The sequence below is a fragment of the Capsella rubella genome, unplaced genomic scaffold (genome assembly GCF_000375325.1).
Source record: "Capsella rubella cultivar Monte Gargano unplaced genomic scaffold, Caprub1_0 scaffold_5, whole genome shotgun sequence".
Classification (NCBI taxonomy): Eukaryota; Viridiplantae; Streptophyta; class Magnoliopsida; order Brassicales; family Brassicaceae; genus Capsella; species Capsella rubella.
The window spans coordinates 11700380-11720186 of NW_006238919.1; the positions used below are offsets into that span (position 1 = coordinate 11700380).

The 19807-nt window shown below is 37.7% G+C and overlaps 5 protein-coding genes across 6 annotated transcripts; 3 read left to right on the forward strand and 2 right to left on the reverse strand.

Annotated features, from left to right (window-relative positions):
- Positions 1-812: 812 nt before the first annotated feature.
- LOC17886809 (TBCC domain-containing protein 1) lies at positions 813-4829 on the forward strand. The gene is made up of 9 exons (XM_006290759.2): positions 813-1393; positions 2173-2313; positions 2498-2878; positions 2990-3094; positions 3217-3357; positions 3751-3954; positions 4062-4154; positions 4225-4336; positions 4427-4829. Exons 1-9 carry the CDS (start codon positions 893-895, stop codon positions 4468-4470), a joined length of 1722 nt encoding a protein of 573 aa, XP_006290821.1. The 5' UTR covers positions 813-892; the 3' UTR covers positions 4471-4829.
- Positions 4830-5221: 392 nt separating this feature from the next.
- Positions 5222-6849, forward strand: LOC17886339 (G patch domain-containing protein 11). The gene is made up of 4 exons (XM_006290214.2): positions 5222-5384; positions 5591-6136; positions 6296-6361; positions 6474-6849. Exons 1-4 carry the CDS (start codon positions 5247-5249, stop codon positions 6531-6533), a joined length of 810 nt encoding a protein of 269 aa, XP_006290276.1. The 5' UTR covers positions 5222-5246; the 3' UTR covers positions 6534-6849.
- Positions 6850-6916: 67 nt separating this feature from the next.
- On the reverse strand, positions 6917-8716 carry LOC17884971 (squamosa promoter-binding-like protein 15). Its single transcript, XM_006291340.2, has 3 exons — positions 8177-8716; positions 7771-7910; positions 6917-7695 (listed from the first exon to the last, which is right to left on the reverse strand). The coding sequence occupies exons 1-3, from the start codon at positions 8494-8496 to the stop codon at positions 7097-7099; spliced, it is 1059 nt and encodes a 352-aa protein (XP_006291402.1). The 5' UTR covers positions 8497-8716; the 3' UTR covers positions 6917-7096.
- Positions 8717-9761: 1045 nt separating this feature from the next.
- Positions 9762-11486, reverse strand: LOC17887465 (VID27-like protein). The gene is made up of 2 exons (XM_006291947.2): positions 11003-11486; positions 9762-10397 (listed from the first exon to the last, which is right to left on the reverse strand). The coding sequence occupies exon 2, from the start codon at positions 10343-10345 to the stop codon at positions 9908-9910; it is 438 nt and encodes a 145-aa protein (XP_006292009.1). The 5' UTR covers positions 10346-10397; positions 11003-11486; the 3' UTR covers positions 9762-9907.
- Positions 11487-12355: 869 nt separating this feature from the next.
- LOC17885848 (RNA cytidine acetyltransferase 2) lies at positions 12356-19066 on the forward strand. Of its 2 annotated transcripts, none has more exons than XM_023783055.1 (26): positions 12356-12678; positions 12801-12892; positions 13092-13263; positions 13343-13465; positions 13572-13745; positions 13838-13948; positions 14044-14177; positions 14286-14379; positions 14534-14632; positions 14723-14859; positions 14967-15061; positions 15359-15482; positions 15591-15678; positions 15748-15847; positions 15921-15973; positions 16245-16421; positions 16508-16545; positions 16693-16786; positions 16901-17080; positions 17178-17286; positions 17384-17453; positions 17542-17689; positions 17916-18044; positions 18154-18279; positions 18506-18571; positions 18668-19066. In XM_023783055.1, the coding sequence occupies exons 1-26, from the start codon at positions 12574-12576 to the stop codon at positions 18908-18910; spliced, it is 3081 nt and encodes a 1026-aa protein (XP_023638823.1). In that variant the 5' UTR covers positions 12356-12573; the 3' UTR covers positions 18911-19066. The 2 variants fall into 2 exon arrangements, with proteins under 2 accessions (XP_023638823.1, XP_023638824.1); XM_023783056.1 differs by having other exon boundaries at positions 18674-19066.
- Positions 19067-19807: the final 741 nt, after the last annotated feature.

Genomic DNA, 19807 nt, shown 5'->3' on the forward strand with positions numbered 1-19807 from the left:
GCTTCAACTGCCACAACAAGTTCTCTCTTTTATTTTTCTGTCTGAGGATTTTAGCTTTTAGGAGTTGCAGAGGAAAGATTTTGGTATATTCGAAAGAAATCAATAATTATGGTAACAAATTAATTTCTTTTCGTCTGTGGTTTTAGAGTAAAAATGTCAAAATATTTGGTTAAATTAAGGCCCAATAATTTTGACCCAGAAAATTAAACCGGATCGGGTCATAAATTTTGGTTAGTTAAACCGATCGGTTATCGTTTTTGGTTCTGATGAGTCAACGCTGGGTCAATGCCGGAGTAAATCGTTCGGTAAACTGAAATTTTATGTGTAGGGTGTTGAGCACATGACATCATATACTTCGTACATGTCGCCATGCCATACATATACTTGACGTTGCTAAGTATCCATTCTTATACTTGGTATGTGTAGGCATGTATTCCTCGATATTTCAGGTAGCTGACAATCTTTTTTCCTAATGTTTACTTAACCAGGTATATATGTATGTAATCTTTTACTAAAACCTGTGTTAATGAATTATGATTAATCTTTTGACAACGTTTATCACCTAACTTATTGCAATAATGGCCCTAACTAAAATTAAATGCGAATTGCATTCATTTCAATGGGGCTTTTTTTTCTTAAGTAACTTTGATATTGTTATCACCGTTCTTATGACGTGTCAAAACTCCGATCAAAGGTTAATCTACTATTAAATCCAACGACCTAAAGACGAGGCGTACGTTACTTAACATACACGTGCACACACTGTATCAGTCTCTCTCGCTCTCTCTCCTCTTCCCCTTCGATGAAATGATTCGTCACCCAAAGAAAGATCTGCAACTTCACCACCGGACCAGTCTCTCATTCTCTACCTCACGCGACGAAGAATTCAATCATGACTGAAGAACAGGACCTCATCGACCAGTCACCACCACTCTCAGCACCCGACCCTGAACCAAACCCCAATCCGAATTCAGTTATCCATCCGAGGCGTGTGTCTTTCGAGCACGGCCTCCTCCCGATCCAGAAACTCGTTTTTACCGACCCGATCCAAACCCTAGCTCCTGTCAAGCAGAAGCTTGCCGATGCCGCTTCTAATTACCGCGTTGGATCGGCTGCAATCGCCGACGTTCTCCAGATCTCCGGCGACCATGCCCGTCTCGTTCTCGAGACCCTTGGTTCCGTTCTTCATTCCGAGTCCGACCCTCTCGTTAAGGCGAAACCCGAGGAAGTTGATTCCCTCGGAGCTGATTTGCGGGATCTAATTTTGTTTCTCTACATTCAATCGTATAAGAAGTTGCTTCCTAGGACGCACAAGGACTCCGCTGCTGTCGCTGATGTTTGGCCATCGACTTCAGCTTTTGATGGATACTTGTCTGCGTTGTCGCCTATTCAGGCAAGTTTCTTACTTTTTTTGGCTCTCTATTTAAAATGTGCCTCTCATACTATCTAATGACCCTAGCGCGTACGATCTATTTGGAATTGAAATGTAAATATTGTACTGGAGTATGGAATTGGAACGTGGTAGCTCTATTAACAACTTAGAGAATACCTTATTCCCGTTTTGCGTTTGTTTTAACTAAAATATTGCAATGCAAATTAAAGTTTTCTAGTCATTTGATTTACTTGAAGCTAAGAGTAAAGCAAAGTGTGAAGTTTGTGGGTGATTAATCTAATTTGATGGCGGGTATAGTTTCTGGATATATGTTCGTAAAATCGTAATAGTTCTCAAGGAAGAGAAGATGCATGTGTTCGTAACGGTTATTGATTTATTGATTCAAATATGATGAACTATTAGTCTTCTTGTGGTGGATGTAATGTTGTAACGCCATTGAATTGGACGCATGCTAATGTTAGTGTTGCTACTGTTTGAGAATCTTCTATGCAACTCATGGTGTTTCGAACACATGCTAATGGACACATACTTTAACTCATGTTTTTATGATACATGTATCTTTGTTTAAAATGCTTGTGGTGTTTAACTCAGCCTTCAGTCCTGTGATATTCTGATTAGTGTTGGTTGTGTGGCTAGTTTATTGTGTCTTTGAAAACAGTCATCTGATCTTAAGCTTTTTCAGTGTTTCCAACAGTCATTGTTCTTTGGTATGCAATTCTTTTCCATCACATGAGTCTAAACAGCTATATTGGAGTTAAACGTGTTCGTCATTTTTGCAGCTTGTTCGTAGCAACAGCCGTCGGTTTATGCCATCACAAGCTGATGATGAAGCTCATCAATTGTCATATCTGCAAAAACATTTAGCAAACATCATTTCTCTTCTTGCAGAGCCTGTTGAGGGAGAAGGAGATGAATCATTGGTAAGCTCTAATCTTCTGTATGTACTCGGGGAGTGTCTCAGTCTCTACTACACAAGAATATATAATACAGAAGTCTGTATGTTGGGTTTGGAGGGAATGAAAGAGTACAGAAGTCTCAAGCGAGATGCTTATTTCATGATGGTTCAAACCAGTTAACTGTTTTTTATTGTCCAATATCCTTCAGGTTCTCTCCATGGAGGCTTTTGAGCACCTGGGATTTCTTGTTCAGTTTGGTGATAAGGGTTCTGATGTATCTCCATTGAGCCAAGCTACTCCTTTCTTTGCAAATTCTGATCCGGATATGCCCGCTGTTCCAGTCCCCGCATCCCAAGTGCATGACTGGCTTCTGCAAAACATAGCTTCTGCGTTAGAAAGCATTACTGAGAAAATTTCTGGAAAAGAGAATGGGCCTTCTAGCGCTTCTGATCAAGATGATACGATGTCAGATGTTGGTGATGCTCCGAACAAGGTTGCAGCTAGTACTAGAGGCCCATGTTTGATCGAGGGAGTCTCCAAAACTTCACTTGTTAAGCAGGCCTCCGATCTAAGGGGTAGATCTGTGAAGGTATTCTGTGAATTGCTTTTGATATAGTTGGACTATGCGTTGCTCTATATTTCCTTCCAGTCATGTACTCTCTGCACCATTGTCAATTCCATGTTCCTGTGTATTCCGCAGGTTGTCAATTGCCACGATTCTGTGATTTACCTTTTAGCACCATTGCGATATGCTACTGTGCATGGATGTTCTGATACTACTATAGTTCTGGGAGCTGTTGGCAAGGTATGGAAACAATGCTCCTTCCTTCTTTATAGATGATAGTCAAGGCAACAATTTATTAGTTATACTATCTGCCAACGTTTACTAGATGATGCAGCAACTCTATTTTCTGTTTATTTCTGTAGGCACTAAAAGTTGAGCACTGTGAGAGAGTTCATGTGATTGCAGCTGCCAAACGAGTGTGCATCGCCAATTGTCGTGAATGTGTATTCTTCTTGGGAGTCAATCAGCGACCACTTATAGTTGGTGATAATCACAAACTACAGGTAAAGCTTCTCTCCAACATTGATGTTTAATTCTAAAAAAATAGTTCATGCTGCTCTAATGCGCTTAATTACTTGTCTGATATTAAGGTATAATTTGTGTAGCGACTAGAATTTTTACTAGCTTTAGTTTGGTTAATATGTTGTTTTGGACATGCTATTGAGTCTAGTGGAAACAACTACAAGGGGTTTTCTATCTCATTATGTTACACGGTTAAGGTGTTGAAGAATTAATTTATTAGAGATACCTATAGCCGATGTATGCTTTAAGAAGGTTTCACTGATTTTTATGGAAGAAAAAAAGTACGGCCATGTTCAGATAATTGTCTTAGCGAGTATGGTCCCCTGTTCTTTTGAATTGCTGACATCATTTTTCCATTTTAACCTTGTTTTCAGGTTGCTCCATATAATACATTTTACTCTCATTTGGAGGAGCACATGAGTGAGGTAGGGGTTGAGCCAACTATCAACGAATGGGACAAACCGTTGGCACTGGGAGCAGTGGATCCGCATGACTCACTGTCACATCCTGCTGGTGTCGCTGATGCACAGGCTGAATCAGCTGCTTCTGTAGACCCTGACCAGTTTGTTAACTTTTTGGTACATTTTTTTTTGTTGGTCTAACTTCTACTTCAATACCTGGAGATACTGTTCATGAAACATCTAATGACTTGTTTATCTGTGGGATCAATGTCTATGTATTGCAGATCCCAAACTGGTTTAGTGGCGAGGATATTGGTTCGACAAAAGACAATCCATTTCCATTGCCAGATGCTTATATGGCAGCTCAGCAGAGAAACGTAAGCCTTTTTTCTTCAGTATGAAACTATGTATTTTTCGTCATGTAATTCCATATTTTGCTTTCACCAGCTTAAGAACTTTGAAGAAACAAGACGATCCCTAAAAGAAGCACCTCTGGAAGAAAACCGGAAACGAGAGCTATCAAGTGCACTCCATGTGTATTTCAAAGACTGGCTCTACGGTAAGAACTTTTTCTAAATCGATCCCTACTCAAGTTCTTGTGCATATTCTCTAGGTTTTTGACTGTTTCTGTCTACTGCGTATCTAACAGCATCTGGAAATATAAGGCAACTCTACTGCCTACAAGGTGACTAATAATGAATAATAGACAAAGTGAAAGATGTCTCGTTCCTGTAGAGCTCCCGCGATCATATTTGGCATATTGCTAGTGAAGAATCCCCCCAAAAGAGAAAGAAAAAAAAAGAAGAAAAAAGAGAAACCAGCCTGATTTGTAGTTTGGAACCAATACGCACCCACGTAACTTATCTGCACAGAATACTCCCTTAAAAGCTTTTCCTTTAGATTATTTTTTTCTGTTTTGGTCATGTTTAATTTTTGTTTCTTCTGTCATTTCAGTTCCTCGTTTTTGAAAATCTCATCTTCAGATAGAGCATGATGATTTGAATTTGAATTGTTATAAGTTATAACTTGTAAGCCAAACTTTTTTTGAAATTCTTGTCTTCGTCGTAATAGAAACTAAGATGACAACAGTAGGCTAGATTATAGAAGCAAATTTTCCGAAGCTTTAGAGCTCTATAAAAATGATATTTATTGTAGAAAAATCATGCAGACAAGAAACAGAGAATAAAGCAGAGGTGACTGTAAGAGCAGCACCATCAGATATTGCGGTTAAGATGCTCCCGTGCTGTAAAAGAGACACAAATTCATTGACCCAGGATATGCATATTCTATCTTGTACACCAATTGAGTTTTGTCACTTTTTAGTTACCTCCTAAAGAAAAACAGTTTGGTTACAAAGCCCAATTAGTACCCAGATAGTCTTATTAGGCCCAATTGAAGCCCTTTAGTTACTCTCCTCTTCTTGTTTTATTTTTCTCCGTCCAACCGCGTTTTCGCAAGTTCCGTCGGCAATGGCAGAATCGACGAGAAATCTGATTGGTCTCGGAGGAGAAGCAGCGAAAGAAGAAGAAGAAGAAGATAATGATGACTACATGGGAGACCTATCTCAGTTTATTCCCCCTGAACTTACCCAGGCTTCTAAAAGAAAGGTAACTTCATGACAAAAAGCTTACCACTTCGATATATATATATATCCATAGCTATCAAGTTCATGAGTCCATATTCGTCTAATTGAGTATGAATTTGATAGTTGAGTCAGATTTTGTGATTATATTTCAAATTCATCTACCTTAATTTGGAATTATATTTTTAAAAAACCTAGTTCATGTGTTGATCATATGAATGCCTTTTGCAGGAATCTGATAAGAAACCTGTAATAGTTGAACCATCTCGGAAGAAGTTAAAAAATCTGAATTGGTACGAGAGACGAAGATTAGAGAAAGAGAGGAAACAAATGGAAGAGGATGAACAGACATTGGCTCGTATTGTGGACACTCCAATTGGAGAGTCTAACATAGGGTTTCAGCTATTGAAGCAAATGGGTTACAAGCCAGGTTCAGCTCTTGGTAAAGAAGGGTCAGGTAGGGCTGAGCCAGTGACCATGGATATCCGAAGATCAAGGGCCGGAGTAGGCAGAGAAGATCCACACAAGGAGAAGAAGAAAAAAGAGGAGATTGAGGTGGAGTTTCAGAAGAGAAAGGTTGATGAAATGTTGGAGGATTTCGGGTCTAGACAGAAGTCTCAATGGCGTAATAAAAGAGTTGTGATTAACTTTAGGAAGGCTAAGGCGGCTCTTGATCAACTTGAGAATGTAGAAGTTGTTCCCGAGAAGAAAACCGAGGAAGATGAGGATGGTAAGCCTGCTGAAGAAGAGGATGAAGAGGACGTGATCACTGAAGAGGTACGTTCTCTTATAAAACAAGAGTTGCTACCGTTGCTGTTTCTGTTGTCTTTCACCTTTATGACACCAATGCAGTATAGTTCAATCGAGGCTATTGGTTGAGAATTTTAGATTCATCATTATTCTTTAGGTTGACTGGTTTAGCTTTACTGATTGCAGGATTTGCAAGAGATATTAATGAAATTGAGAGATGAACATCGGTATTGCACATTTTGCGGGTTCCAGGTAATTGAATACGTGCAAGTCTTCTTTTATCAATGTTTCTCTCAACGCTAAATGTTGAGTTTGTGTAATTATACTGACTACTGACATAAAAATTTCACAATACGTGAATCAGTATGAAACGACTGAAGCTCTTCTATCTTATTGTCCTGGCGTGAATGAGGACGATCACTAGATAAGTCAGAGTAGTATGGAAGCGTACAAACACAATTCAGTTCTGGAGAAGCTCAAGTGAGGTGGATAATTCCCTGATGTGGCTGAAGAGGCAAGATACAGAAGAGAAGAAAGACTGTATCTGCAGTTGAATAAGCAAGAAGGTGAAGAGTTACACACTCAAAAGGATTTTTGAAGGACTTGCTAATTCCCAGATCACTAATGCTTTGATAGATAGTAGGATGATAAAAGCATGTGGAACTCTGATTTATCTATTGATGATGATGTTGAAGTTTCAGTTTGATATCCAAATAATATAAACCTGTCTTTTTGTTGCATGTAAAATTGTAAACATAACAAAAATAAATAAAAAACAAAGGGCTGACAGTTCAAAAGCTAAACCCATTAAAATAAAATCCAAACTTGAACGCCATTATCAAACATCATTGCTTAGTTTTAAGTAGCATAGAACAACTAACTGATAGGACTTGATAGTTGGTAGCAACCTTCCACAGAGTAAGCTCTTGGTGGAGCTGAACAAGTTATACCAAAAGAAAGTCTTTAAAGGGCGAAAGAGAAAAAAACTCAAAGAGACCAATTGAAATAATGAGGAGAGGAGTCATAAGCTCTTGTGTTCTCAGGCTCCATGTATTGCCTCAGAACCTGCTGATGAAGAGACAACTCGAATCCATCCATTGTGGTGCCATTGCTTATCTGAAATTCATCTGGCTCAGAGATTTGGCTCGGTCCCAAAACAGGAGACATGTAATGTGAATTGCTCTTTTCACCCGCCATAAATGCCAAAGTTTGGTTCAGGTACTGATGATGGCCTGAAATGGGCGGTGGCTGAGCCATTGTAACCCTATCGAGGATCATAGAGTCAAAACCTGAAGATGATCGCCATATATTGGTTTGTGTCTGAGGTTGTTGTTGCTGCTGTTGAATCGGGTTTGAGTTTGACAGAAGAGAGAGAGCACAGCCTGAGTCTGTGCTATTGTTGTTCATCATCTCTGGACATGTTATAGTAAAACTTGAGCTTTCTTGTGAGTAAACATTCATGAGTTGATTGCTTTCCTTTACCGGGTTGATTTGCCAAGGTCCAGAACTTCGCATCACTGACCTCGAGGTTGACCACGCCGTGGGATCTCCCAAAACGCTTTTAATCATTGCAGCATTGGCGTTTCCTAATAAACAAGAAAATCAAGAACTTGTTTTTGAAGCATATTGAGCTAAAAAAAGGTTGTGTGATAGACATTAACCGTAAAGAGATGGAGCGATTCGAGTGTAATGAGAAGTGAAAAGAGTTGCGGGTTGTGGCTTTCTTCGTCGTTCGTTATGACAAGCGAGTCTTCTGCGACAACTTCGTTTCTCTAAGTCAAACTCAGAAAGATGGTGAAACCTGAATCGATATATAAAAATAGAAGAAAGCTTCAACGAAAAGCAACAACATACATAAATAATGCATAAGACAAGAGACAAGACCACATAATAACTAGCTGTAAAGTTATATTAGACTCTTCAATGACGTCAAGAGCCAAAGCTCAAAAGGAACAAAAAAAAAACCTGAAAAATAAAGCTTAAAGCTATGGTTCCCTTGTGGGCTCTTCCGATCACCGGGAGGAATGAGAAACGAGTAAAGTAAAAGGAGAAAAAGAAGAGAGAAACCTGCTGCATTGTTGGCAGAACCTTTGATGAAGACCAGAGACAATGACTTTAGATGACTTAGAGTGAATGCAACAAACTTTGTGTCTTGAGTAATAAGCTTTTGCATTGCTTAGATCCATTTTACAACCTTCCACTTGGCACCTCGCCACCGTCGTCATCGAAGATTTATGACCTGTACTGACCCGGTTCTTGCTTCCGGATCCGGATCCATCCTCGAAGTAGATCTTCTGACCAAACCTGAGTCCACCACTGAGTAAAGATGACTCAGTGGAAGAAGAACCACCCGACTCGGCCTGACCCGAACCCATCAACAACTCCATTATGGTTTCTTCTTTTACTCAGACAGAGAAAGAGAGGCTTCTGCTCATCCCTCTCTCTAAGTAAACTACTGGACTCTGGAAATAGAAAGGACAGAGGAGAAGTAAGAAAGAAAATGTGGTTTTGCTGGTTTTAGATGTTGCTATCTTTAAAAAGATCAGAGCGAAAGAGAGAGAGAGAGAAAGAGAAGCTGACAAAAGAAGAGACACTCAAGAAGAGTGATTGACACTAGTCCACGACAGCTACGTGTTTTAGCGTTTGCGTTTTGTGATGTTGGTGCGTTTTGTAATGAACAAATAAAAAAACACACGAAAAGGGATAAGAATATTTCTTTTCTTCTTTAACGTACAAAATGATATCCTTAAACGAGACCAGGGAACATAACCCCCATGTCAAAAAAAAAAATCTAGCTACTTATATTCTAATTGTATTTTTAAAGATTTATAGTAGTACTAATTCCTAAATATATATAGCTGCCCAATGACGCTAAAATAACAAAAATTATGACCTTTATTGTAGTTTGTACATATGAATAGACCACATACCTATAAATGGATGCTTGTTTAACTCAACCACTTCTAATTAAAGAGCAACAACAACTTTATTAGTATTATGGAAAAAGTAAAAAAGAATTTGAAGATATCATGGGCATAATAGAACAGAGTGTTGAAACTCAACTAAGGATGTGACTCTTCAAAGGAACTTTGAAGGTTATTAAACACTTTTTCACAATCCAGTTCTGTTTTTTTTTGTTTTTCTCTACACATATTTTACTATTTTGGTGTTCTTCTTTTCACAATATCCAATGCAACATCTTTCTTGATAATTGAAAAAAACAAATAAGTAAATATTTTTTGCAAAAGGAGAGTATCGGAAGTTCGATTTCATATAGTGATGTATCCATTAGAATCTGTGTACTTGAATTTTTCATTGGGTTGTGTGTGTGTAACAGTTTATTTTTGTTCCTTTTGCGTTTTGCTTTATTTAGCACTCCATCATCTTGTTCCTTTGTTTCTCTCTGATTTCCAAAACTCTTAAAAAACAATTCAACCTGAAAAAAAGCCTAAAGCCCCCGAATCTTCTTTGCATTTATTCAAGTCTATTGTTCTTCTTTACTACTTTGAAACGTTTCTTTTTCACTTTTCACAACCCATAAACTGTTGCATTTTCTCATAGCCGTTAAAGAGCATTTTAGGCTCTATTTTGTTCTCAAGAGAGATTTAGCCTCAGAACGCAATGAAAACTAAGAAACAAAAGAGAAGAGCAATGTCAGAAAAATCGAAATTTCTGATTCCATGTAATGAAACCAAAAATGCACCCCCATTAAACTTGGGTTTCTAACAGCATAAGTAGGAACCAACAAAAAAAAAAACACCAAAAAGGCGGTTTCAAAAGTGTTTTAAGAACCTCTTTTCAAACCCCATTACATTCAACAACAGCTTCAGCAGCTCGTCTTGGTTTGCTCTTCCTTCTGCTCCCATTCTGCCTAAACCCAGTAGACAAGGGTGATTTCATCGAATCATCTGTGCTTGATTTCGATCCTAATGCATTCTCTTCTTCGGTTATGTTGCTCTCTTTAGACTCTACTGGTTTCTTTCTCTTCTTCCCATTCCCTGTTACATCTTCTTTACTTGTTACTACTGAACCATTTGTATCATCATCCTTCTCTTCTTCTTCTTCTTCTGTCTTCTTCACTAGCTCTTCTTCTTCTTCTCCCTCGATTTCATCTTTCACCGGCTTCTGTGGCCTCCCTCTTCTCCTGTAAGCCGGAATCTTTTCTTCTTCACCGCTTCCTCGATCTTCTCTAGCAGTAGCGCTCTGTCTCTTGCCTTTTCCTCTACCTCTTCTCATAACTCTATTCAATTACACCAAACCAAAAGCCTCAAGCAACTAGACAAGAACCCTGCAAATTGAAAGGTTGGTCAATTAAATCAATTTTTAACTATCAGCAGTAACTGAACATCAAGATAAGCATTAGGCCACAACAAAAGATACAACAACACAATGGAGGCGAACTAAACTCGAGCCAATACTAAGGAGAAAGAAAATGAGGAAAGCAGTTCCATTTTTCTACGACATGCACAGAATTGGGAGATACTTTGTTTCAGAATTAGGAGGATAGTATTTATAGAAGAATGAACACAGGTCAAGCGCAAGCATCAACACGAAAGTAAGAACCCATTTGCAGGAATTATAGTTAAACAGAAGAGCTTATTGGACAACCAACATCCATATACAATTTATTTCAAAAAAAGGTTTGAACAGAGACAATAACATATAAGCAACACTTGGGTCACTAGACAGACATTGAAAAATTTGATCTATTCAGAAAGACCTATCCTTTCGAGCTCAATAGAAACCAAAAACCAAGCTACAAGTAAGTTTAATCGAATACCTTCCATGAAAACTAATTGCATGAACAGTCCAAAGAGAAAACACAAGCCCTAATTTAAACTTCTTCAATACCACCAAGAGAAAAAAGAGAGAGAGACAGAGACAGAGACTCACCTGTGAACCCATTGCTCAAAAATGAAACTAAACCCCAGAAAGACCAGTAAAGGGTTTCTCTTTTTTATTAATTTTTTTATCTTGAGGGGGGTTTTGTCAATCGATCTAATCTAACTCACCAGTTTCTAATACCAAGACAATGTAAAGTTAGGAAAACCCAGATCAGAAGAAAGACAGGGATTCTCAAAAGAGACTGCTCAAACCAACCAAAACAGAGGGAACGAATCAAATCCAAAAGGATAAGAAGACTCAAGTCAAAAGAAAGAGATCTAAGGGGAAGAGCAAGGAAGGAGAAGAAAGAGCAACAACAACAACAACAACAACTAAGTGTTAGTTGAAAGTGTCGTTGAAAGATTAAAAGTTGATTGCTTTGAAAAGGCTTCTTTTTTATCTTTTTTTCCCCTTCTTACTAGCTTCTGTGCAACTTATAGAAAAAAAGATAGAAAAAAACGTAAGAATGACGCTTTTTCTTCTCTCACTCGTACCACTGAGACTGACTCAAATGGATCTTAAGCCCGTTGAAGATGGATACGGATTTCACCCACGCGCCCCGTTTTTGCGCGTGCTTTCACGTTCTACTCGTTTTCGAACTTTACTACTGGCTGGGTTTTGGATAAGAGACAGACAGCTAATAGCCGCGTTCTGAGAAAAGATCAAACGATTTCAAAAACAACTTATCTTTCTTTTCTCCAGGGCTGGCTTTCTCCTTTTCCTTTTTCATTTTTGGGCTTTGGCCCATTATAGTTTTCTTTATTTCTTATACATTTTTGACCAATGTATTAAAAACCCGATTCTCTATATTAAAAATAATGCATGGTCTTAGTTAGGGGCACGAACGTATTCTTTTTCTCCATTCTCTATATTTCTCAAGGCTACTATGTTGTTTTAGATTAGGAATTCATGTTTATGAGCATTGCTGCGATCATATTCAAACTTCTTTTCAAATTATTTAACAAAGGATTTTTTTACCAGACTCACCGCCAACAAAAAAAAATAAAATAAAAATAAAAGAGAGAGAGGCATAGACTACTCAGCTGTGAGCCACCTAATCCTTGATGTCAAAAACGCAAGCATTTTGGTCAAAAAGATTTCAAACGCATCTTTTTCCTCCCGGGCTTTTTCTTCTCATTAACCATTTGGGCCTAACTTAAATACCCATTAGAGTTCACTTTTGTCTGTCATAACCCATTTTTTTAAACCCGAATTTATACGAACAGTGCATTAAACCCATTTCGGTTTAGTGCTCGGTTAGTTATGATTATTTTAAGTAAGAAGGACAAAAAGGTCAAAGCAGAAACATCATAGTTTCTTCGGTGTCCTAAACCCTACTGCACGATTTGAAACCCTAAACTCTGTTCCGGTCGATTTTTTTATTTTTTTCATAGAACTAACGAAAAAAGATTTTCAGTTCCAAACGCAAATTGATTTCTATTCAGTTGGAATTGTTTTAATCTAACAGTCGAGGACTCTCGTACTAGTGAGAAAGCAGAACTCAGGTTTTGCTATTGAATTTGGGAGTGTTTTGCCTGTGTTAAGATTAAGGAGGAAGAAGCAGAGCTAGTTTTGGAAGAATGAGGAAGAAGGTTGATGAACGTATCAGGACTTTGATTGAAAACGGTGTCAAATTGAGACACCGTTCCATGTTTGTAATCATTGGTGACAAGTCCCGTGACCAGGTTTGATGTTTTTCTTCTGGGAAGTCTTCTACTTCCACACTTATCCCTGAGAATGTTTTTGTTGGATATTCAATATGCAACTTTAAAAAAAAAAAAAGTTTTGTGTCTTTCTTCTCTAACAGATAGTGAACCTCCATCATATGTTGTCAAAGGCAGTGATTAAGTGTAATCCGAGTATCTTGTGGTGCTACAAGGACAAACTTGACATTAGCAGGTTAATCCCACTTTCTCAAGGCTAAACATTGAGAATTGAGTTGAGCACAAATGTAGAATGGAATGGGGATTTTTTTCTATTGGTCCTTAGTGAATAGAGTTGATAACTTTGTAATTGAATGATAAGAGCCTGTTCCTGCTATTTTATCCATAGTAGATTTTTTTTGTGAGAGCTTTTGGATTCATCTTTTTCTTTGCAGTCATAAGCAAAAGCGTTCGAAGCAGTTGAAGAGGTTGAGGGAAAGAGGACAATTGGATCCAGAAAAACTTGACGCCTTCTCGCGTTTGCTTGATGTTGGAAGAGTTACTCATTGCTTGTACAAAGATTCTGAACGAATTCTTGGAAATACTTTCGGCATGTGCATCTTACAGGTACTTTGCTTTCTTTATATTCACTTAAGATGACTGTCACCTGTCCCTGTTTCATTTCATTTCGCCTTGATACATTCAGGATTTTGAAGCTTTAACTCCAAATCTACTAGCAAGGACTATAGAGACTGTGGAAGGTGGTGGTTTGGTTGTATTAATATTACGATCACTTGCATCCCTTACTAGTCTATGCACTATGGTTATGGTATGAACCACGATTTTCATGACTAACTTTAATTCCTTACTCTTCAGAAAGTCGGAGTAAAGCGTTAACTTAGTGCTGTCACATGATTTTTTTCTTTTCTTGTTAGGATGTCCATGACAGATTCCGGACTGAATCTCATTCTGAAGCCGCGGGCCGTTTCAATGAACGTTTTCTTCTATCACTTGCATCGTGCAAAGCATGTGTTGTCATGGATGATGAGTTGAATATATTGCCACTTTCCTCTCACATCAGATCTATTACTCCAGTTCCAACGGAAAAGGTAATCTTTGTTGCAAAGTGAACTCTGTTCCGTTGTGAGAAAATGACTTCCAGCTAATATCCATAACATTGCAATGTTGTATGCTATTAAAGGATTCCGAGGGGCTCTCTGAGGCAGAACGTGACCTGAAGAGTTTGAAAGATGACCTAAGTGATGATTTTCCTGTTGGTCCTTTAATCAAGAAATGCTGTACACTGGATCAGGTTCAAAACTATCAATTTTTTTGTGTATTTGTCTTGCGAATGTTCTTTCTTATTGCATGGCTGATGTTAATTGAGTTTCTGTATTTTCTTTGTAGGGTAAAGCTGTTATCACATTTTTCGATGCAATTCTGGACAAGGCTCTCCGCAGTATAGTTGCTTTGATTGCTAGTAGAGGACGTGGTAAATCAGCTGCACTTGGTTTAGCTGTTGCCGGGGCTGTTGCTGCTGGGTAGGTTTCTTGAATTAGTTTTACCGCCATATGTTCCTTTACTTCATTAGTATTGTTTTTTCCTGGATGTTTGTTAAAATTATTTATGTGTGATTTACTTGCTTGTAGATACTCAAATATTTACATAACTGCACCAAGCCCGGATAACTTGAAGACATTCTTTGAGTTTGTTTGCAAAGGATTCGATGCACTTGAATATAAGGTAATGTAAAGCTCTTTCCCTACAGAATATGTATAGTACTTGTTCCATTTCATTGAGAAGAGCCTGCAAGGTGAGAGACATATGCAAAATCAGTATTCCATTTTGCGATGTGGTCAGATATGTTTCTTAAATACCTTCCACTATAATTTTATAGGAGCACCTTGATTATGATGTTGTGAAAAGTGTGAATCCTGACTTCAAAAAGGCTATTGTTCGGATAAATATCTTCAAGCAGCATAGACAAACTATCCAGGTTTGTTAATCCCTCAGTTAATCCATGGTCTTCAAGTTGTCAATTGAGTCGATATCGGATGTGTTCCATGATCTTGATTTTTTAATGTAGTATATACAACCACATGAGCATGAGAAGCTCTCACAAGTAGAGCTTTTGGTTATTGATGAAGCAGCAGCTATTCCTTTGCCAGTTGTGAAGTCTTTGCTTGGTCCTTATCTTGTTTTCCTATCGTCAACTGTCAGTGGGTATGTGAAACAGGATTTGATGCCATTTCCATATATTGGAATGTTATATTCATGTTCTGGTTTTCATTCAAGGATAATCACGCTACTAATTTTACCCTTTTTTAAAGCTATGAAGGCACTGGGAGATCTTTGTCCCTGAAACTCCTCCAACAATTGGATGAGCAAAGCCGGGCTCCTGCTACTGGTCTAGGTTCTCTTTCAGGTTTTTAACTGCTCCACCTTGCTTTCATTCTTGGATATAAAACTTATTAGGGAAATTTATAGAGACCCTTCTGTATAGACTCATCTTTCTTAGAATCACCTCTCCTCTGTATTGTCTAGAAGGTAATGTATAGTGTTTCCAGCATTTGTTTATAAAATTTTATTTTGTGTGTTCAGCAGTTATATCAATTGTAATTATTTAGGTGGGATAGGGCATTACTATTCGCAGGGCCTGCATTTTGTGGCGGCCCTAGTTGATGTGAATCATACCCCTGACTCTCTCATTTTTTTTGGACAGGTTGCCTTTTCAAGAAGATAGAACTTAATGAGTCTATCAGATACTCTTCTGGAGATCCCATAGAATCTTGGCTTAATGGCCTACTTTGCCTTGATGTTGCTACTTGTCTACCTAATCCTGCGCGGTATGACTAGTTTACTAAAATTTTGTAGTGTCTACTTTCCCCTTGTGCGTTACTGATCGTCGAAATGTTTTTTATTTGATTTGTCTTTTCTTTCTTCTTTTTGTGTAGCCATCCTTCGCCAAGTCAGTGTGATCTTTATTATGTCAACCGAGATACACTCTTTTCTTTTCACAAAGATAGTGAGTTGTTTCTACAGGTAAACATGGTTGCTTTTTTGGATACATGCATTATTTTGACACTAGACTGATATAAGGGCATCCTACAGAGAATGATGGCGCTATTTGTCTCATCTCACTACAAGAATTCTCCAAATGATCTTCAACTGCTGGCTGATGCTCCTGCTCATCATTTGTTTGTGTTACTTGGTATGCATGTTTTCCTTTTTTTGCGCCACCTAATTTAATTTTCAAAACTATTCCTAACTTCCTTTAAACACAGGTCCTGTTGATGAGTCCCAAAACAAGGTTCCTGATATACTCTGTGTAATCCAGGTATATATATTATTGTTGTGTGTGAAATTTATCAGTTAACTTGTTTGGTCTGTTGAACACCAAACAGTTAGAGTTTGATTTTAGGTTCTCATTGACCTAGAAATAGCGTAGCATCCGTTTTCATGAAAATGGACTTACAAAGACTAAAGTCTCAGCTATCAATCTGTTATAGATGCTTTTACCACAATTTGTGCAAAATCGTAGTTTCTAGCTTGTGTCCTTTTTTTGTGTGATCTTAAACATCATTGTGAGTTGTGACTGTTATATTCAGGTCTGTCTCGAAGGAAAGATATCTGAGAACTCAGCCCTTCAAAGTTTAAGGGATGGCCATTCACCATACGGAGACCAAATTCCATGGAAATTTTGTGAACAATTTCGGGACGCTGAGTTTCCAGGTTTCTCTGGTGCTCGAATAGTACGCATAGCAGTCCACCCTAACGCCATGAAGGTAATCTTTTGTTTCTGCTCATATTTTTACATGCCCAGTTTAGGTTTTGTGTGCGGTTAACAAGCTTCTGATCTACCTCTTTGTAGATGGGATATGGTTCGGCTGCAGTTGAACACTTGACCAGGTAAAATGAAATTGTGCATTCACGAGTTTGTTATCATGCGCATCTCATATAGTACTCAGTATTATGTTTTTTGCGCTAAAAAGTATAGAATTTGTACTCTTAATTAGTTGTAGTCATACTATTACTAATACTGAGTGACCTTTGCAGATATTTTGAGGGTCAGATAGCTCCAATCTCAGAAGCAGATGATAAACTCGATGTGGTGCATGCACCCATTAGAGTTACTGAGGCTGCTGAGAAGGTTTCTGTTTTTTTTAATATATATCTATGTGTGGGCTTTGGGTTTATTAGTGCAGAATCTGCTACTTTTTTATGTTCACCTGATTCCATTCTTAGCTGATTCCAATTTTGACAGGTCTCCATGCTCGAGGAGCAAGTTAAGCCTCGCACAAATCTTCCACCTCTATTGGTTCCACTTCATGATCGACGACCTGAGAAGCTCCACTACATTGGTGTTTCCTTTGGGCTAACTTTGGATCTCTTCCGGTTTTGGAGAAAACATAATTTTGCGCCTTTCTATGTTAGCCAAATCCCAGTTGAGAATATTTCTATTCCTTTTCGTAAATTGCTTATATAGAATTTCATTTGTAGCAGTTGTTTGTAATATTGATTTTTCCCTGTGCTTGGATCAGAGTGCTGTGACTGGTGAGCACACATGTATGCTTCTAAAACCTTTAAAAAATGATGAAATAGTAGTCAACGAGTCAGATGAATTGGGCTTCTTTACTCCCTTCTATAAAGGTTTGTTGATTCTTTGATCAAAAACTGAACTTTCTCCATCTTCCAAGTGTATGGTAATTTTGTTTGATGGTTTTACAACTTATTTTGCTTTGTTCAGATTTCAAGACAAGGTTCTCTAAGTTGTTGAGTGATAAATTCAAGAAGATGGACTATAAACTTGCAATGAGGTAAGCACTAAGAATTTTTTTGTCTTCATTTTGAGATAATATCAGTTTCATATCATTATTTATTTTTGTCATATCATTCTTTGTCCAGTGTCCTAAACCCAAAGATCAACTTCACCGAGGTTGAATCTTCAGGGAATTCTTCAGACGGATTTTTGAAGACACTCGACGGCATATTATCCCCATATGATATGGAGAGGCTCAGAGCATATACTAAAAATCTGACTGACTTCAATCTGGTTAGATTTCTTTCCTGAGATGGGCTTTCTTATGAAAATGTCTATGAACTAAATTGAAATTTTGGTAATGATCTATACGTCTATATCCAAGACACATTCAACAATGAAATGGTGCAGAGTTAAAGACAGATCTCTTTTGTGTAAACTTGTTAGATAGACTGGATCAGTACTAACTTCTTTCAGTTCTTCTGTTTGTAATATATTTCTTTTGTCATATTGTTAAAAGGTTTATGACATCTGCAAAACACTGGCACATCAGTATTTTGAAGAGAAGCTCCCAGTATCACTGTCATATGTTCAGGCATCTATATTGCTATGCTTGGGGTTGCAGGAGGCGGAATTTTCTAGCATTGAGGTAACATGTTTTACTCTAATTTTGAAGATTGCAGCCATCTGCTTCATTATTTTTCAGCACATCCATATTTAATAAACTTGCAATCACATTTGAATGTTCAACTTTGCAGAGACAAATGCAGTTGGAGAGGGGACAAATACATTCTCTTATCCTGAAGGTCGCAAGGGAGTTGTACAAATATCTCGATGGAGTTGCTGGAAAGGAGATCGAATCAGCCTTCCCGCGCTTGAAAGAGGTGCCTCCATGTTTTTAATTGCTTTGTAAATTGATCCATCAACTGTGATCATAAGAGTTTACACGAAACCAAGAACAAAGTTTGGATCTTTGAATCCGTGCTGTGTGCAGAAACATATAGTTCAGATTGATCTCTCCTGAGAGAAAAAGAATAACTAAGAGTCTCAAGCTGTTCTCATACTCTTGTGTTTGCAATTGATTAGTGTCTTCTGTTTTGCTGGTTGCAGAGAGAGCTTGAACCTCACAATGTATCAGTCGACGATGATATCAGGGAAGGAGCAAAACAAGTCGAGGTAATTCTACTTCTATCCCTGTGCTGTGTAAAAATATTATATTTGTGTTACTTAGGTTAACATGGAATGGAATTGTACTTATATCGTCTATAAAAGGAACAGATGATGAAGGAGAAGATTGAAGGATTGATGGATTCTGAGCTTCAACAATATGTAATTGGGGACAAAGAAGCAGAGGCTCTGCAACAATCAAAGATACCTTCAAGTGGTAATATTAGTGTCAAGTCCACCAAATCGGAGAATGACAAAGGTTTTGACAAGTCCACCAAAAAGAGAAGCAGTGATAAACGTGTAATGGCTTCCGGGAAATCCAAATCTTTCAAGAAGCGAAGAGCCTGAAGGAGTAACTATAACAGATATATTTGAGCATGTGCTATGAAAAATTCTGTTAAAATCCGAAGTTTTGGTTATGTTTGTTGTAATTTTGATTTATGATTAAAAATGGTACGGCTGAAAAATCTTTACAGAAATTATAAATGTTTTAGCTTTTGATAATACTATGTGTTGGTTGAATATAGTTAGAAAATTTTAAAAAAGAGAGTTGGAGCAAAAAGAGATTTATGTCATGTTAAACCTTTTCTAGTAGCATAATAGATTATATATGTAATTGATGGCTCAGATCGAGTCAGATCGAGTCAGATCGAGTCAGAGGAGGTGGATACAACTGATGATGGTAAGCATGTGCAAAATGATTGAAATTTTGGAAGTGATATGATGTAATGGAAGATGTTCAATGATTATGATCTCTCGCTTTTTATTTGGTTTCTTCTATGACTTTACAAACTCTCTCTATTCAATGTAACTTCTCTCAGTTATCAAAAACAAAAATAAAAGTAGCTATATAAATAACTTTGAGTGCACGACAACGTACTACCCACCATTTAACATATGAATGTTCATATCATAATTTTTCTATTTGTACTCTTGAAGGATGGCCACTCCACGCCCCACGGTTGGATTTCTAATAAAGTGATTATCGATAGCCTTGTGTTAAAATGATCCACATATTAAAATCCCTAGTGACGTTAACATTAGAGATGAACAAAGCTTAAAGATAAGGATCAAGAAAATACGAAATAATTGTACGTACTGACACGTTGTTAAATAGATAGTGTATCTTAAAAACTATACCAATTCGAATATGTTGAGTACTCAGTGACTCTTAAGATTAATGTCGTCCTATAATCATATGTTTACTTTCGTATATACACATTATATATGCATGGGAGCTGATTT

What these genes read in the sequence shown, in the direction of transcription:
- LOC17886809 (XM_006290759.2), top strand. Translation starts at nt 893, where the DNA reads ATGACTGAAGAACAGGACCTCATCGACCAGTCACCACCACTCTCAGCA. An exon ending in TAAGGGGTAGATCTGTGAAG is followed by an intron (nt 2,879 to 2,989) that starts GTATTCTGTGAA and finishes TGTATTCCGCAG; the next exon opens with GTTGTCAATTGCCACGATTC. An exon ending in TTTCAAAGACTGGCTCTACG is followed by an intron (nt 4,337 to 4,426) that starts GTAAGAACTTTT and finishes CGTATCTAACAG; the next exon opens with CATCTGGAAATATAAGGCAA.
- LOC17887465 (XM_006291947.2), bottom strand. Translation starts at nt 10,345, where the DNA reads ATGAGAAGAGGTAGAGGAAAAGGCAAGAGACAGAGCGCTACTGCTAGA.
- LOC17885848 (XM_023783055.1), top strand. Translation starts at nt 12,574, where the DNA reads ATGAGGAAGAAGGTTGATGAACGTATCAGGACTTTGATTGAAAACGGT. An exon ending in ATAGTGAGTTGTTTCTACAG is followed by an intron (nt 15,679 to 15,747) that starts GTAAACATGGTT and finishes GGCATCCTACAG; the next exon opens with AGAATGATGGCGCTATTTGT. An exon ending in CGGAATTTTCTAGCATTGAG is followed by an intron (nt 18,045 to 18,153) that starts GTAACATGTTTT and finishes TCAACTTTGCAG; the next exon opens with AGACAAATGCAGTTGGAGAG.
- LOC17884971 (XM_006291340.2), bottom strand. Translation starts at nt 8,496, where the DNA reads ATGGAGTTGTTGATGGGTTCGGGTCAGGCCGAGTCGGGTGGTTCTTCT. An exon ending in TTCTGCCAACAATGCAGCAG is followed by an intron (nt 7,911 to 8,176) that starts GTTTCTCTCTTC and finishes ATATCGATTCAG; the next exon opens with GTTTCACCATCTTTCTGAGT. An exon ending in AATCGCTCCATCTCTTTACG is followed by an intron (nt 7,696 to 7,770) that starts GTTAATGTCTAT and finishes CTTGTTTATTAG; the next exon opens with GAAACGCCAATGCTGCAATG.
- LOC17886339 (XM_006290214.2), top strand. Translation starts at nt 5,247, where the DNA reads ATGGCAGAATCGACGAGAAATCTGATTGGTCTCGGAGGAGAAGCAGCG. An exon ending in AGGACGTGATCACTGAAGAG is followed by an intron (nt 6,137 to 6,295) that starts GTACGTTCTCTT and finishes TACTGATTGCAG; the next exon opens with GATTTGCAAGAGATATTAAT. An exon ending in GCACATTTTGCGGGTTCCAG is followed by an intron (nt 6,362 to 6,473) that starts GTAATTGAATAC and finishes TACGTGAATCAG; the next exon opens with TATGAAACGACTGAAGCTCT.